The sequence below is a fragment of the Oryza sativa genome, chromosome 1, assembly GCF_034140825.1.
Source record: "Oryza sativa Japonica Group chromosome 1, ASM3414082v1".
NCBI classification, from domain to species: Eukaryota; Viridiplantae; Streptophyta; class Magnoliopsida; order Poales; family Poaceae; genus Oryza; species Oryza sativa.
Window position 1 is genome coordinate 39998706 of NC_089035.1, and position 18626 is coordinate 40017331.

The window sequence follows — 18626 nt, forward strand, 5'->3', positions numbered from 1 at the left end:
TACACGAAACTACGATTTGAGTCGTGATCACAGGCTTACATGTTAACACGAACAGGCATATCAAACGAATACGAATATAGGTTCGAATATAAATGTGAATATGACGCTGACACGAAAAGGTATACTAGACACAAGCTTGAGACTTTCTAGTTAAGGCTAGATAGGCTTACATGCCCATCGTAACAAACTACAACAATTCGAAGAGGGGAACACGAGAGTTTCGACACGTTCCAGTTAGTCAAGCCAATTTTCTAATAATAAAAGGCTACACTTATTTACTACAAATGTAATAGTTAATCTTACATTCTGTCAGATCAAATACATACAGGGAACTAGATAGATGCATCAACGTAAGGGTGTTCTAGAACATTTTACTGAGTCACGTTAATGTTATGGGCCTGACAAGCGAGGCGCTTGAAACATTTTGGCAGTGTTTGGCAAATGTCTAAGGGAAATGATTTCCCACCCCTCTTTAAATCTTAACCATTCATTCTCCCTCATCCATTTAATCCTAACCCTTCATTCATTTCCCAATCCCAATCCCATCCCTCATTTCCCATTATCCAAACACACCCTTTGGGGGTAGCATCAGCAGAAAAGTTAGCAAAGAGCATAACAAACGACTTCATCCTCCTGCAATATGCAGTTCAATAATAAGTTATGGCAATTCATAATTTCTTTTGGTGAGAATGCAAATCCATAGTTTTAACAGCTTTAGGTTTGGAAGAGAGTTTCGAGCTCAGAGAATACCTTCAGACGAAGTGATGAATGAATCCAATCATCTTTGCTTTGAAGGGACCGTTCGTGTCACAGTGGACACCCCATCAACAAATTTCGTTCGGAATATCACATTTGCGTTGTTGAACATGCCCTCTTTTAGTGAGACAACTATGAACTGAAAATGTAGTAGCACCAATTTTCAGAACCCTGAACTCCAATGATGAAATAAATTTGCCTAGTATATGCATTTGTAAATTGTGTGCAAGGATGTGAATTGTGAACTGTCACATGATTGCATCTTTGGAGCAAGCTGGGCACATACCTGGGAGTGCGGAAAATGCGCCTTGATCATTCTACCAATGTTTTGTGTATGGCTCAGATCTAGGGCAGCATCAACCTGCAGTATAGGAACCACAACATCAACTCTTTCCCTTTAGACACTTTCAGTTCAAGACATAGCTTTTACAAGAGAACAACCCTGTTAACAATGAAGAGCCAACAAAGTAACAACTTGAAATGTGGTAGCAATTCTTCCTAACCCGTACTATGCCCTACTCTTTACCATATTGTGTAGGAAATTCAGCAAGACTAATCATGTTCGCAAGTTAAAGCTGGATAGTTGAAAAGGTATTGTTGATTTCATTTCCTGTGCAGGGCTACCTGAAGCTCTTATTACAAAACTAACACACAGTATTCCAATGACCAGATAGATTAGAGTGGATGATGGTAACTGGTAGTTGTAATAGGATGCAAACATACCTCATCTAATATATAAAGTGGTGCAGGTTTGAAAAGAAGTAGCGCCAGGATAAGACTAAGAGCGAGGAGGGACCGTTGCCCTCCACTAAGTTCAGATAAAGATTGTTTCCAAACTGTTCCAAATGCCACCCGAACTTCAAGACCATCCAAAAAAGTACCACCTTCAGGAGGATCAAGTTTGGCCATTGTGCCAGGTAAAAGTGTACTGAATATAGATCCAAAATCCCTATACAAAAGGAAAGGAGAGGTTATCTACCAATGTCTGTTACAAAGAAAAGTAATGCCGCGATACAGAGTCTGAGCAAGTGCAGCCACTGGAAACAATAACAAGTTAAAGAAGGATTCATATACTGACTTGTTTACTTTAAGCCATGTGACTTTCAAGGTCTCTTTCTTCTTCTCATCCAACTCTTCTATCACTGTCTTGATTTTTGACTTGTCATTCTGCAGATGAAAACAAAAGGTTTACGTATGCTGCTTTTAAAGTAAGTCCTAGGTTATCACTAGAAAAGGTAAGACCCACCTCAATGATGTTTTTCTTTGACATCAAATCATTATACTCATCCTCTGCCTTCTCAAACATTGCCATAACTTTCTTATTGACCCTCTTCTCAAGACTGCATGTGAAAGTTATTGATAATTTGTGCTTGATGAAATTGCAGATTAACCAATTGAAGCTATTCAGAATCATATGTACCTGGATTGTTGAGCTTGGAGATTTTCAAGTTCTTCTCGTGCTTTATGAGGTTCACATGATACAAAGTCATAATCAGTGCCACTTTTTCCAAACAACTGTTTTTCAGTTGCAATCCAACTGTACTTCTCTACTAACTTATCAACCTTTGAAGAGCAATCCTTCTGCTCAATCTCCATCCTCTTAACCTACATGTTACATGCAATTGTTTAGAAAAAAAAAATAAAAGGTCTGCTTCACCTATAAAGCAGAAATATGTAGCAGAGATTACAACCAACAGTTACCTCGTTTTCCATTTTCTTCCTTTCAACATTTGAATCACTTAGTTGCTGCTGCAGTTTTTGCTGCTCCTTGGCCATGCTATTTATCTGTGAGTCACATTCCTTCAGTTTAGAACGCCCAATGTTGAGCTCAGATTCAGCTTGATCATAGTCTTGCTTTATGGAAGCAACCTGCATGGTGAGTGAAACACAGCACAATACTTTAATGAATGCAGTGCAGAGCCTAGTAACAACCCAACAAAGAAACCATTATACAGCATACATCACTACCTTGGTCTGATGCCTATTCAAAGTTTCAGTCATAGCGGCAATTTGAGCTTTTGAAGTTGTCAGTTGCTCTTCAAGCATGGCAAGCTCATTGGCAACAGCATCTTTCTCCATAATAAGCCTCTCCCTCTCACTTTCATGGGCCTGTTGCAAATTAGTGAAATGGAAAACAAGAGATGTCTTAAAGATTGAATAATCAATAATCAAGATTACACTTCAAAAGACAAGAGACAATAGAAATAAAGAATGAAGCCATGAACAATATCATGCCAGAAATTCAAAAGTATGTGAGTTTTCCATATTTAGATGCAATTGTCTAGCTTCTATACCAAAATCAGTCATAGGGTACCATGCAAACTTGAATGTATGTTCAACAATTTCCCAGTGGTTGATCAATGGAAATTAATGAAATTCAGAATCTTCAAAGTAAGCAGTAGGATACGTTTATCTAACTGAATATACATATCAAGAGACAACAAAACTATCCTATGGACTGCATTTCAGATTTCTTTTCTTTTTTAAAAAAAAAGTTCGTTAGGAATTAGCAGGGAAAAAAAAGAAGGAAAAAAATGAAAATACTCCCCAGAGAACATCATTAAGCTATATTTGTAAATTAGTTACTTCTGGTTAGCAAGACAGAAAACCAACCTTTAGTTGCTTCGACATGGACTGCAACTCCGATTTTAATGATTTGATTTTTCTTTCCAGAGCTTTGAGTCTACCTTCACGCTCACTGCCATAAGTCTTGATGGTCTTTTCTAGCTCAGAAACAGTAGAGACAGATTTTTCGTACTGCGCTTGCTTTGCTTTTAGCTCTTGCTTTGATTCCTGAAGCTCTTGTTCAAGTTTCTTTACAAGTTCACCTAGCTGAATTGCAAACAGAAAAATTATTGATCCAACTGAAAGCTTAAAGGGGTTTGGTATCCATACTGATGAGGTAAGCTGATACCTTGTGATGTTCATTTTGCTCAACACGGTTCTGAAATAATGACAGGTCATATGATTTGAGTTCAAACTGTGATTTCAACTCTGTGAACTTCTTCTGCAGAGGCAAAAGCACCACAATCTGGAAAACAGGGCATGTTAAAATTCACATGTATCAAACAAATTTAAATTTGTAATAAACAGTAGCTTAGTAGCCACCAAGCTGACACTAGACTAAGAAAAGTAGCATATGCATGATAATTTAGGATGTATTGATGAGTTTGAAGGTAAATGATAGCACTGTAAATGAAATTTCTCTCTTATGATCTTCTCCATCATGTATAATGGCACCAAATTTTATGTGACGGCATTGTTATGTGGCAAAATAAAAACTTTAGAATGGATTCTTTATTATGTGGTTAGCAGCAAGTCTGCATATACTGTGATATAGCATCACTTGACAAGGTCCTGAGTTTTTGGTAGAGTCCTGAGTTCAAAAGGAAGTAGGAAGTACGTAGGCAGCAAGTGGTTGCAATGAATTCAGTTAATACCTTTTGTTCAATAACAGAAAGTCTTTTCTCATGATTGGCAAGATCAGCCTCAGCTTTAGCTAATTCATGTAGTTGCCTTAGCAAGTCCCCACCACCTCTGCATCAACAAAATCAATAAACAAAAGCAAACAAAGAATCTGTTTATCTGATCATATCAGTCAGTACAATAAATACTAATTCACAGTACTCATTTTAATATCAGACAGCCATTGAGTTTATCTCCAGGAAGTACATAAATAGTACATTGTAATACACCAAAGACAGTCACCCATGTCCCAGGTTCTGAATATGACCAAGCACAAACGAACAGAGGAATGGAGAAATTAATTTACATTTCTGCCCTAGATTATCCTAAAAGGCTTACGATGCTGGAGAAATCATTGTTCTTCACATAAAAGCATTGGACACTATAGTAAGGGAACACAATTACCACATTCTACTAGCATAAACCAGGTATAAACAATACGCAAGCAAAAAAAAGTTATAACTGGCACTTGCCTGCGACTACCTCCAGTCAAAAGGCCACTGGGCTGAAAAATGTCACCTTCAAGGGTCACACTTGTACTGCCAACTTCTCTGTTAAATGCAACCTATGGAAAGAACAGAATCAAATGTAACAATAGGAACCAACATTTTACGTATATATCATACTTCAATTGACAGCCCTCAGTAAAAACTGAAGCAAAAAAATTTCCTGAATGCAGTATTACCTCTTTCGCGGATTCCATATTTCGACACACAAATGTTGAACCAAAGACATAAGTCATAGCATTCTGCAATAAGGAAATTTATTAGATAGTCAGATCTAGAAGCATGGAATTTCTGGGACTTACGATCTAATGAAAGAAAAGGTACACAAGGGAGAATGATCTTCTAAAACTGATTGTAAAAAACCTTTGAAGCATTAAAATTAGGTTAAATTGAATCTAGCAGGCAAGAACATCCCAACCGACTGTTGTTTCAAAACAACGCAATTGTACAAATATTACAATAAAATACCAACCTTTACTTCTTCAACATAGCCAACCAGTTCTAGAGCCAATGTTACATTTTCAGCTCCAACCTACATACAAATTAATATGCAGTTGATTTTTTAGATAAGTCATCTACAACCAAAGGTTAGTATATCAAACAACTGTAACCCAATGAAGCACTAACCAGTCTACGAGCTGCCTGCCGAACTCTCTCAGGTATGGTACCTGTCTGGATCTTATTCAATGGTATGATGGTTACCCTTCTTTTGAGATCTCCATTTTGTAGGAGTTGCTTTCCAGTGGTTTCAGTATCAACAACCACATTGTATAGCCTTCCACCAGCAGCAACCTGCAGCAATTGACTATAGTTTGAACTAATACAGATAGACCAGCACCTTCACTGAAAGAAAACTTTAATTTCAGTAGCAAAATTTACAGAAACAAACCTCCAGCGCTGTTGCAGTTGAGCTATCCTTTATTTTGATAAGCCGTGCAACTACTCCTTTCACTTTTGATCTGTCAAAATTCTTAACAGGGTCTCGATAATTGAAGTGAACATTTGCTAGTTCACCAGAGAGAGCACGAATTTTGTCCTTCAGTTTCTGGACGGCGTCTAACTCAATAGATCGATCCTGGGAATGATCATAACACAACAAGAGTAATGAGACGCTGTTCACAAGCATGGTCTAGATTATCTGTAAGGCACTTCTAGTTGGTAGCTTTTATACCAAAGTAATGCTTTCTATTTAGATTCATAAATACCTTTTGCAAAGCTTCCATCTGTCCTTCTTCATAATTTACAGATTGCATGGATGCCTTGACAGTTTCCAAGTCCTTTTCCCTAGCTTTCAGCTCATTCTCAGCCGCAGTAGCTTCATCACGCTTAGATACCAACTGGGCTTTCTTATCTTTTAGCTCCTTCTCAGAATGGCTTATTTTTGTCGTCAGCTGCTTTAGTCCAGATTCTGCCTCTCCGACAGCAGCTTTTGCATCTCTTAGTTGATCTTCTAGGCATTTCTTTTCATTTGCATTGCTTTTTCCTGCTAGTACACCCTGGAAAAGGAGAATTTAATATCCCATGTTACATAAAGTCAAGAGGCTATTAGCTAATATGGCATGTCAACGTTTGCGTACCTGGTATTCTTTCTCACTCTCGTCCAACTCTTTTGTCAGATCATCTGCTCTCTTTTTCATGTCAGCTGCACCATCCTCTGCATTTTTTACAGCTGTGTCCCGCTCAATTATAGATCTTTTGATGTCTTCAATGTTCTTGAGAATCTATAAATGAATATGTATATGTACACCTTGTAAGTAACTTGAAATAAATGTAACCTGTATAGTGAGCGTCATCAACATATAGTTACCTTTTCAGCACCCTTTTCCTCTGACTTTATTGTTTCCTCTTGATTATTCATCACAGAAGTTTCCTTGATAAGTGCATGTGAGAGCTTATCCACTTTCTCTGACAAAGTTTTCATCTCACCACCTAGTTTAGCTTCTTTTTCAGCAGCCAAGTTAGATATGTTCTTATCCATTTCCTGTATCTCTGATTTTAGCTTCTCTGTGCTTTCATCCAGCTCAACAATCTTTGCCCTGATTTGTTTGACATCATTGAGTGCACCATCTCTCACTCGCTCAGCTTGAACAAACTCATAAGCGATGCAGAATCTTTTGAGCCGATCTAAGTCAGCATTGCCATTGGCCCATTTCATGTACTGACACCGCTCTTTCCTAAGCTTCTCTAATGCAGGAAGGATTTCTTCATCAAGGAGTTTATTAATCTCATCCACTTTATTCTGCTTCTTCTCGAGTGTTTTCAGAGCAGCTTCCTTCTTCATTTCATACATCCTTGTACCTGCTGCCTCTTCCAACATGGAGAGAATTTCTGGAGGCTTCATGTTCAGCACTTTTGTTATGCGTCCTTGCATAATTAGAAAATGGGGATTGTTCACATTTAGCTGCACAGAATGGAAAAGAGTCTGCACTCGGGAAGGTTGTGCAAGATGGCCATTGATAAGATACTTGTTTCGCCCACCAACTACAATCTGCAAATGTAAGGAACAGTACATTAGTAAGTTATACAAGAATGAGATGCACTTGTTACATCAATTAGGAGACATCAAAATGCGGAAAGTAGCATCGGTTGAAGCAGAATGATATAGAGGTTTATGAATTAGTTGTCAGCCTATTGAGAAGCAAAGTATTTAACATCACAGGTAAATTACTCCTAGATTTGATCCAGCTCCATACAGTACAAATCACAACTCCTTGCAATCTACCAGAATCATATCTTTGTCCACAAAAAAAAAAACTAACACAAAGACCCAGTTTAACTCCTCAATCAACATATTGATCAACTCAAAGCTTAGATGGCCATAGCTTTAGTAAAGGGGAAAAAAACTTAAAATCATTTTGAAAGCCTAACTCCGTGTTCAAACTTTCGTAGTCCAAAACCACCAAGGCTCGCCTTGAGTTCAAGGAAGCCAACACAACATATATTCACTTAAACCCTGGAATCAACCATTTCACCCATTCCCACGGTAAGTCTTAGTCGCACAAAATTGTAAGTAAGCCTCTAAAATAGTCTCAGGGGACCAGGCCTCACACTTAACAACGACCTAAATCAGCACCACCTCGTGGTAGTACCAAATTACTAAAAATAAAACTCGGAATTCATCTTCAGATGTTGAAATCCATCTTCTCCGTGCCCCAGTAACACCACAAAGCACAGTGTCCTCTAAGACCAACATATAAACCGATAAACAGCGTCAATTTGGAGAACTCGTGAGGACCAAACTCTAACGGAATCCATGGAATTCCTCCCCAAATCCACCCAAGGAGCCCAAACACGCACGACCACAGAAGAAATTCTCAAAAGGCAGCATAGAGAACGAGAGCAACGGGAAGGTATATTGACCTGGCGCGTGACGGTAATCTCGGGTGAATCCTCATAGCCGAGCGGCGAGCGGGAGCGGTCGGAGTTGTCGAAGACGATGGAGACGGTGGCCTTGGTGACGCCGGCCTGGCCCTGCTTGTAGACGAGCTCCTGGAGCGAGGCGGCGCGCACCTGGCGGAGGTCGGTGATGCCGAGCACGAAGCAGATGGAGTCGAGGATGTTGGACTTGCCGGAGCCGTTGAGCCCGGTGATGGCGTTGAACAGCGGGTCGAACCCCGACACCACCGTCCGCCCGGCGTACGACTTGAACCCCTCCAGGCATATCTCCTTGATGTGCATCCTCGCCGGCCGCCGGCGGCGGCGTCGCCGGCCGGAGGTGGGTCTAGGGTTTGGTGGGTTTGGGCGCGAAAAATTTTCGGGGCGTGGGGATTTTCGGGGTTGGGAATTCGAAATGCCGCGGCCGCGGTCGAGTCGAGTGAGGTGGTGTCTTATATACTAGTGGGCTGTATGATTATCTTATGGGACTTTTTTTCCATGGGCCGCGTATTAGCCATTTAGCCTGTTACTAGGTGATATCCTTTACGCACACCGGAATTTTTTTTTTTACAAGCAAAAAAAAAATCAGCATATCTTGACATGGCTTTATTTAGCACAGCTCCAGATCCAAGATTTAACTGAGTACTTCTAACTCCACAAATCCAAAGATATGAATCTACGATTTCATTAATAACATTTAGATAAATCATTTATTTCTGTTTTAAATAAAATATAAATTTTAAACTGCTACTCCCTCCGTTTCAGGTTGTAAGACGTTTTGACTTTTGTCAAAGTCAAATTATTCTAAATCTGACTAATTTTGTAAAAGAAAGTAGTAATATTTTTAATTCAAGACTAATATATTATGAAAACTTATTCAATTATAGATTTAATGAAACTATGTTGGTGTTGTAAATATTACTACATTTTTCTATAGAGTTAGTCAAAGTTAGAGTAGTTTGACTTTGACTAAAGTCAAAACATCTTATAACCTGAAACGGATGTAGTATAATTTAACATACAAACTTTTGAATCCATCATGGATCTAGAGTTGTACCAAACAAGACCTAAGTAATAAAATTCTATTCCGTAAAAAATCAAATTACTGTACCTGTATGTTTGGTCAATCACATATATCACTGAATCTCTCCATAAAAACAGCATATGATTGTTTCTATCAAAGAGAACTGCAACATATAATTGTTTACATCATGTTAAGAACACTAAATAAATCAAATACAACACCAATGGTAGCAAAATTTGCTATCTACGAACACAAACTTGTCAAAAAAAAAAGTGAACATGCAACTCTACATGTCTCCAAAGCTAATTCTGATGGCTTCAATTACAGATGTGTTGTCAGCCTCTAGAGCTCCCAAACTCTACCCCTTTATGTACTGTATTGGCAGAGGAATACATTTCATGATCGCAATGTTGTTTATTTTGTAGTCAGACGTGGGCCTTCTGGCTTCTGGAAATCCTCGATCTCGAAACACTTCTCCTTCGATCAGTGAAAAACATGGAGATCACCAATAAGAACACTGCAACTGATGCTGCCCAGACAGCAATTATCCAGATCCTTGAAGATCTAGCTAGCCTCCTTGCTCTATGTACAGATGATATAGTGGCTGCAACTCTTTCGATAGGCTTCAGCTTAGCCACATCAATGTGGGATTTTTGCTTAATGTTATGTATGAATGACTGCTCCGTGTTTCCTCCTCCTAAATCGTTGGAGGCTGTGACTTTCTGGAATTTCTTAGAGGCACCATCAACTGGGCTTGGTCGAGGGCAATCTCTGCTCTTGTGGTGCCAATATAGAGCTTTGTTCAAAGCCCTCCCACACGCGATGCTGAGAAGATCCCTCTCCCGTGCAGCTTGATCTTCTTTCATGACAGTAGTTGGGTCAGGTGGTTCAGGGAACTTGGCCCAGCACGTGTTTACCACATCAACATTTCTCCAGTCAGCCTTGTCAAAGCTCCAATTACCAACACCAAATCTCAGCCCGTAATGGAAAACCTTGTAATGTACTTCAGGTACAGGAACATAGCCTGGATATATCAATATGTCCCTCCTTATAATGTGGTGCAGGCCAAGCTGCATGTCAAGTGAATTAAGAATGTGTCAGCTGACAAGATAAAGCAATGAGCAGGGGCTAGCTGATGACATAATTTTATTAGTTGAAACAATAGAACATGTAAGCCAAATGCTAGCTGAGCCATACTACATTACTAGTTTACTACTACTCCATATTGTATAATTTACGAGTGCAGCTACTCATAATAACTCCCTAGAACTTACTACCCCCGTCCCAATATATAAAACCCTAAAACTAGATGGGACATATTCTAATACTATGATGTCTCATCCAGTAACTAGGTTCTTATATTTTGGGATGGAAGGAGTATAAAGGCGATATTGCGTTAATAGTAACTGCTGAAAATGTCAAATGCTTGCATTACATTTGCATGAGTATAGCTTGTAGTGTGATGTGGAAGGATTCAAGGCACAGCCTTGAATGTTGAGCTGATAAATCACAACTAAACATACCTCAGCTGCTGCAAAAGAGTAACCATACATCTCGCTTATCCAGCCAGACGAATATATGTCACCAGTAATGTTTGTTGCATAGTGAGCTTTGTCAGCACGAACTTCCTCTGTCTTGTGCAGCCATAACATGGCAAAACGGCGGAGATCATCTATATGCATGATAATGACACCACCAACCTTGTCACATGCAGACGGATTGCGAGTGTGTATCTTTGCAAGTATGTTGTCGCAACCAATGAGATATCTGATACACAGGAAGGATGATATTACCACATGATTGACCAAGTACTTTAAGCCAAACCAATGATATTTTTGATAAACAGGGAATCATATTACTAAACAACTGAGCACAAGCTACAAATTCAATAACATCACAGCAAAATCTTACTCATAAGGAGTTGAAACTGGATGTCCAAGTTTTGCCCCATATTCCCATGGTGTAATGGGACCTCTCATTATCATATCAGCATCCAAGATAACAATGAATTCAGCATCCGTCTCTACATGGCTAATCCAATGGAGAACTGCTGCTGGTTTATTGATTGCAGGGTACCTAGCAAAGGAATGAAGAACGTAGGTCATGCCCTGAACAGAAGTATTAGACATGATATTAAGTTACAAGTTTGTACCAGTCCCCTGTCAATGGATGTCTGTTCATGGATGGAACATAATGTGTGGGAGCAAGGTCGTGGCCCTTATAGTTCTTCAAGTCCTCATCGCTACAACTCAATAAGCGTGTAATATTACCAGGTTGTCTGCTTACACGAAGGCTGTGCATGAGTCCAACAGTTTGCCAGTCAAAATATGGCGTACATTCAGTAGAGAAAAGGGTATGTATTTTTGGTAGCTTGTGATCTTCTTTCAAGGATGCAACATGTTGCACAATATTTCTATTTTCAATCGTTTGACCGTTCCAATGCTTTGGTTTTGTAAGCTCTGAAAACCGTCTGCTCTTAAGGAAACTCAGATATTTTGACCATTGTGGTTTTGGACACCCAACCGATGCATGATGCAACACAAGACCTTCATTCAAGGTGTTAATGCATTCAATGCTTAGATATAATCCACGCTTTACGTTCGGGTCAGATTCCATCATCTCAACCTATATAACATTCGCAACATTAAAGAGCCTCATACAGTTAAACTAACTACAAACAAAAACATAAAAAAATATTCTTTTCAAAAGAACATAAAAAATATGATTGGGAATATTGTTTACCTCTCTAGGAAAAGGAGGTGGAGGGAATAAACGGTTGCAATCATAAGCTATTCCATCCTCATGGTGTTCTAACTTACTGAAAGACCAGTTCCCAACTTTAAATGGCAAACCATAGTGCAGAATAAGAGGATCAATTCCAATTCTTGGAGTATAGCCTGGGTAAATCATTATGTCATCGTTTATCTTGTGTCGTAGACCTACCTGTTCAAGGGAACAAGTAAGGAAGGTGCAGGAAGGATCATATAAAACACATCCTGTGGAGATTATTTACTTTGGCAATAATGCATAGAGGAGACGAGCAACTGAGCTTACTTCTGCAGCACCAAATGAGTACCCATACATCTCACTGATCCAACCCATTCCATATATATCACCGGTAATATTAGTTGACCAATGAGACTTATCCTGCCTCACTTCTTCGGTCTTCGAAAGCCATAGAGGGGCGAGAGCCCTTAAGTCATCAATATGCATTGCAAGAATTCCACCAACTTTATCACAAAATTCTGGGTGTGCAGTGTGCAACTGGGCAAGGATATTATCACAGCCCTTCAAATACCTAGAAAGATAAAATATATTAGAAGCCTAGTGCAAGCATGCAACAATAGAGGCTATGCAGCTACTGATGACCTGATCCAATAGAGGAAAGATACTGCACACACAACTGGTCTTCTCATAAGTGAAATGCAATGATTGATATAAAACTTGCCTACAGTCACAATGCAACTTTAGACAATATTTTATTTTATTGCTGTTCTAACACGTTTAGAAATAAGGATGTCAAAGAAGTATGGCGTGTACTGTACAAAAGGCAAATGGAACTTGAATTAACAAATGGGTATCTAAACATAGGTATCTTACAAGATGAAGGGTGAATGCGCAATATCCAAATCATGTTATGTAAATTTTAACTTTTCTGATTAAGTACGAAAATACTACAGAGAGGTAAAAAAGGGAGTTAATGCTGATTACTGAATGCGTAAATCATACCCATAGTAAGCAGCAACAGGCTTGCCTTTTTCTGCGCCAAGTTCCCAAGGAATGATGGGACCACGAACAATTTGGTCAGCATCCAAGATCACAACCCAATCAACATTATTCGCCTCCACACTATGCTTCAACCAATGCACCACCCCTGCAGGCTTATTGATGGCTGGGTACCTTCGCAAGAAAAATGACAGGAGAAAGTAAGCTCACTTTCGTTCTGTAGAAGGCATATTATAGTGCAGTTACAACTTCTCCAACTAGGCTCATCTTTCCGGTCGCATATTTCTCAGCTGGATCTTTCCTATTGCATATCATCCAACAGTATACAGCTCATTCCAAAAGGTCTTTGACTATAAATCACCTCATCATCCTCAAAAGTTAAAACCAACATTCCAACACTACAAAATTCACAATGCACAAGTACATCATGCTGAGAATTCAACAGGTCCATTCCGTAATTCATCCCAAATCCTATCGTAAACATTTTGCATCCTTCACATAGTAATCAAACTATGCCATAAATCAACGGATAGTTTGGCAGGGAAGGTTGAAATTTTCCAAGTGTGACAACTTATAAAGGAACAAAAAGTCATGGCAATGCATGAGGAACGGCGATGTGTATGTGAACGACGATAGTTACCAATCGCCGGTTCGTGGGTGGCGGCTGTAGGAGGGGACCTGGAGGGTGTGGCCGATGCGGAGGCCGCGGTAGGAGGGGAGCTGGTCGGCGGCGCAGCTGAGGAGGCGGGTGACGCCGCCGGGCTGCCCCGCCTTGCGGAGGCTGTGGAGGAGCCCCACCGCCTGCCAGTCGAAGTAGTCGCCGCACTCCACCGAGAAGAGCGTGTGCAGCCGCCGCCCCTCCCCCGCCGCAGCCTCGGACGAAACCGGGGACGGCCAGAGCAGCAGGAGCGCGGCGACCACCGCCACCGCCGCCGCCGCCATTGGTGGGGGTGGGTGGGGGCCGGATCTCGCAGCCTGGATCCCGCCTTTGGGCTGACCTCCGGTTTAGCGCTGGTTCGTTTTTTCTCGTTTCGTCTGTGTATGTATGTACACTGTACACTGACAATGCGAGGATTGAGGAATACGCAAGCCAGCCTCGTTGGCGTAAGTTCAAGACTATACGCCACCAGCCCACCACCTCAAAGAGCTGAAAATACCGTTAATTTTCAACCAGCTCGATTGTCTTCCTCTAGACGTCTCTAAATATTTATCAATACGAGAGACTTAGTCGTACGCTCTGTACTTTCTCGGTCGATATCAAAGATTGACTTAGATAAACTCTTTCGGTGCCCGCACGAGGCTGATAAAGGAAGTATAACGTTATCTCTAAACTCACCGAGAACGGTCACGTGAGCTCGATAACAGTTACTCCATGGTCAGCGGTCGAGAATATGAATTCATTCATTTGCATTGAAGTCGGGGGCTACTGTCAGGGTTATAGATACCACATACCTAATAGTAGTTGATTAAATCTCGGCAGGACCCACCACATACCATGTCCTATACGGAAACTGACTTCAGATATGGTGAGAGTTCCGGATAAGGAAAGACAACCAGAGTTCTACATGGAAACGACAAGGACTTCTCGGATTGTATCTATATTGGTTTCCCTACTTCTACTTGGACAAGGGGACACCTATGGGTATAAATACAAGCCCCCTAGGAGGACAGGGGGACACCCACCATGGGGCGATCAACACAGACAATCAACGGCCTCAATCAACACCCAACACAATACATGGGAGAACATACAAGCCTACATACGCCAAGACAAGCCGCCGGATATCGACTTCAGGGATAGGCACAGCTAGTCTCCTACGGTGTCTCCAGATACAGTCAGGAGAGACGAAAGCGCTATCTCTGATCTCGCCGGGCACGGATTCGAGGAGGAAAGCTACCCTGTTGTCGACTACGAGTCAGACCTTCAGACCGACATGTCGACAACAATTAGATAGGTTACCCACATATTGTACTAGTGTGATTATGGTGAATAAAAAGCAACATCGGCTCCGACCAACAGGATGTAGGGCTATTACCTGACCGCTCAGGGACCCGAACCTGTATAAAAATCCCTGTCCCCATCTCTTTTACCTCAGTCTCGCATATATCCTAGCACCGATGATCCCCATACTGTCCAAATACCGTAGTCGAGACATCAAACGTCGACAGTGGCGCGCTAGGTAGGGGGATTTTGGTGCTATAGGATTTTGACAAGATGGGTTCAAAAGATGGATTCTCCAACAACAAGCTACTCGACGACTTCGGCTGTGGAGATCTAACCCGACTGGAATATGTCTTCCGACGAGATCAGAATCATCATCAACAATTCAATCTACGAAGCCCCTGTCTTTGATCAAGTCCGATTGGCATCTGGTCGACTGGTGCAGCAACGCGGATCGCGGGGTGACGTCAGCAATATCTCTTGTTTGGACTCGGACAAGACTCAGGAGGGAATACAAGCCCTGCATGCACAGCAGTACAACACATACGTGCACACCAGTGCTGCGTACACACGGCTGTGCAATATATAGTCTACTCTAAATACAAATCAACAGAGGATTTAGTAGATTGATTTTTCAAAATTAATCTACTAGTTCCGTAGATATATCCGGCATATATGTACAAAGGTACGCAATATTTATATACAATTTACCGTACCTATTCAGATCATACAGCATTGTTAGATCTTTAATTTATTATGTTTACCTAGAGCATGTCTTTTATAGAATATCTATTGCGCGGATGTTTCCGACGTTAAACCAACTACGGTCTAACGCTGGGGGCTCGCTCTGTTATTTTCTGTATAAATCATGCTTGTTTACGGTTTACATAATGTCTGATATTTAATCTGCTTGTTATATCCTGATAATACTAGAAGAACCACACAGTTTTTGAGTACATACTCGATATTATCTGCTATATGTCTTGCCTTCTAGAAAATAATTTTCGGGAACAACTGAGCACTCGAGTAGGTTGTGGTCGAGTACACTCCATTATCGAGAACATTCTCGACAAATGCGGAGTTATCGCACCCAACCTACCAACAAAGACCGACGACCTATCTCATAGCACCGGCCATGGCTGGACTACTCGAGAAAAGGTTGTTAACGGATAATTCCTCGCGAACGTCGTCGGCTTGATCACCCGACATGATTGCGAACGGACATCTGGATATGCTATAAGTTGGGTACGTGAGTCATGCTGGCCACATGAGATACACTTGCAATAAACCATCTCTAGCACTTCCATTGGTGTTCGAGAGATAATTCTGCTCGCTCACTGGTTCTTGCACCAGTACGTAGCAATCTCTCGCACTGCAACTTCCATTGGTGTTCGAGAGATAATTCCGCTTGCTCATTGGTTCTCGCACCAGTACGTAGCAATCTCTCGCACCGCAACTTCCATTGGTGTTCGGGAGATAATTCCGCTCGCTTACTGGTTCTTGCATCAGTACGTAGCAAGCTCTCGCACCTTAACTTCAGATGGTCGAGGTACGACTACGGCAGCGTAGCGGTCCTCGCACCATGACTTCAGATGGTTAAGGAACAGCTACGACTGGTCTTCGACCGGCAGCGTAGCGGTCCTCGTACCACAACTCCAAATGATCGAGGGACACCTACTCACCGGTTCTCAACCAGTTGATCGTAGTGATCTCTCGTACATTTGCTTCAAGTGGTCGAATTACGACTACTGCCTGGTCCTCGACCAGCGATGTAGCGTTTCTCCGGCTACTTCCGCTTTAAGTGGTCAAGTTACGACTACTGCCTGGTTCTCGACCAGCGATGTAGCGTTTCTCCGGCTACTTCCGCTTTAAGTGGTCAAGTTACGACTACTGCCTGGTTTCTCGACCAGCGATGTAGCGTTTCTCCCACTATTTCCACTTCAAGTGGTCGAGTTACGACTACTGCCTGGTCCTCGACCAGCAACGTAGCGTTTCTCCCACTACTTCCACTTTAAGTGGTCGAGTTACGACTACTGCCTGGTCCTCGACCAGTGACGTAGCGTTTCTCCCACTACTTCCACTTTAAGTGGTCAAGTTACGACTACTGCCTGGTCCTCGACCTTCCACTTTAAGTGGTCGAGTTACGACTACTGCCTGGTCCTCGACCTTCCACTTTAAGTGGTCGAGTTACGACTACTGCCTGGTCCTCGACCAGCGATGTAGCGTTTCTCCCATTATTTCCACTTCAAGTGGTCGAGTTACAACTACTGTCTGGTCCTCGACCAGCGGTGTAGCGATTCTCCTACTACCTCTATTTCAACAAAGTTGATAGCAGGTACACAATATCGCCAAGTGTTTTACCCAGAGATCCCTTACCACGACGACACCTAGCGTTGAAACCTATCCTACTGTCCCTTTACGCCGTCTTGACAAGGCCTCCGAGGAACCTAAGGGATCTTCGGCTGGGGACGCCCAGAGCCGATAAGGCCTTGTCGGATCCTTCAGAGACGAAAGACCATGTAAGATCTGGTCGTGTAAGAGTTCTCGCCGTGCGTATTAACCAAGCCGTGTAATCGGAAATTAACTTTCCAACTTCACGACTGGGGGCTAGGATCAGTGCTTATTCAACCAAGGCAGGTCAAGGGTCCAAGAGCCTTATCCTTCGAGAACGATTCTCCGACGACAAGACTGGGGGCTAGGGAGAGTGTATGACTCTACAAACTGACTGATCGGAGTCGGTAAGAGAGAAGACGCTCATATAACAAAACACTGGTTTGTACATTCAATTCATTAGTCTGTCATATTATAACATGTTACCCGTAGAGCGTTCGCTCGGGGGCTATTTCTATTTGATATTCTTTTCTGAGTATTGATTTCAGGAAAATTCTATTCGACATTGACGAGGGCTCCATGTCTCTATGGTTCTACACCAAGATCGACTAAGGCGAGTACGACCAATGTTGACAAGGCTCTGTCGCAGACTCTACGCCTTCTCGATTGCTCGAGAACGGTTGCTGGATCTCGACAAGGAATATGGAATGAAGAGATGGTGTACCCGCCGAGATAAAATTTCTTGACTTCAATCCAAATTCTCGATTACAGCAAGACGAGAGACTTAGTCGTACGCTCTGTACTTTCTCGGTCGACATCAGAGATTAAATTAGACAAACCCTTTCGGTGCCCGCACGAGGCTGATAAAGGAAGTCTAACGTTATCTCTAAACTCACCGAGAACGGTCACGTGAGCTCGATAACAGTTACTCCATGGTCAGCGGTCGAGAATATGAATTCGTTCATTTGCATTAAAGTCGGGGGCTACTGTCAGGATTATGGATACCACATACCTAATAGTAGTTGATTAAATCTCAGCAGGACCCATCACATACCATGTCCTATACGGAAACTGACTTCAGATATGGTGAGAGTTCCGGATAAGGAAAGACAACCAGAGTTCTACATGGAAACGACAAGGACTACTCGGATTGTATCCATATTGGTTTCCCTAGTTCTACTTGGACAAGGGGACACCTATGGGTATAAATACAAGCCCCCCTAGGAGGACAGGGGGACACCCACCATGGGGCGATCAACACAGACAATCAACGGCCTCAATCAACACCCAACACAATACACGGGAGAACATACAAGCCTACATACGCCAAGACAAGCCGCCGGATATCGATTTCAGGGATAGGCACAGCTAGTCTCCTACGGTGTCTCCAGATACAGTCAGGAGAGACGAAAGCGCTATCTCTGATCTCGCCGAGCACGGATTCGAGGAGGAAAGCTACCCTGTTGTCGACTACGAGTCAGACCTTCAGACCGACATGTCA

At 41.9% G+C, this 18626-nt stretch overlaps 2 protein-coding genes across 2 annotated transcripts; both read right to left on the reverse strand.

The window, feature by feature from the left end:
- Positions 1–218: 218 nt before the first annotated feature.
- On the reverse strand, positions 219–8530 carry LOC4325020 (structural maintenance of chromosomes protein 2-1). The gene is made up of 21 exons (XM_015765404.2): positions 8088–8530; positions 6535–7215; positions 6305–6448; positions 5933–6223; positions 5617–5802; positions 5355–5519; positions 5200–5259; positions 4907–4969; positions 4695–4786; positions 4197–4293; positions 3671–3787; positions 3370–3588; positions 2725–2865; positions 2458–2625; positions 2177–2361; positions 2003–2096; positions 1835–1923; positions 1480–1705; positions 1043–1117; positions 751–895; positions 219–633 (listed from the first exon to the last, which is right to left on the reverse strand). The coding sequence occupies exons 1-20, from the start codon at positions 8403–8405 to the stop codon at positions 779–781; spliced, it is 3528 nt and encodes a 1175-aa protein (XP_015620890.1). The 5' UTR covers positions 8406–8530; the 3' UTR covers positions 219–633; positions 751–778.
- A 720-nt stretch (positions 8531–9250) lies between these two features.
- LOC4325021 (peptidyl serine alpha-galactosyltransferase) lies at positions 9251–13870 on the reverse strand. The gene is made up of 8 exons (XM_015783171.3): positions 13493–13870; positions 12856–13026; positions 12181–12424; positions 11869–12069; positions 11279–11751; positions 11038–11202; positions 10650–10893; positions 9251–10196 (listed from the first exon to the last, which is right to left on the reverse strand). The coding sequence occupies exons 1-8, from the start codon at positions 13792–13794 to the stop codon at positions 9552–9554; spliced, it is 2445 nt and encodes an 814-aa protein (XP_015638657.1). The 5' UTR covers positions 13795–13870; the 3' UTR covers positions 9251–9551.
- Positions 13871–18626: the final 4756 nt, after the last annotated feature.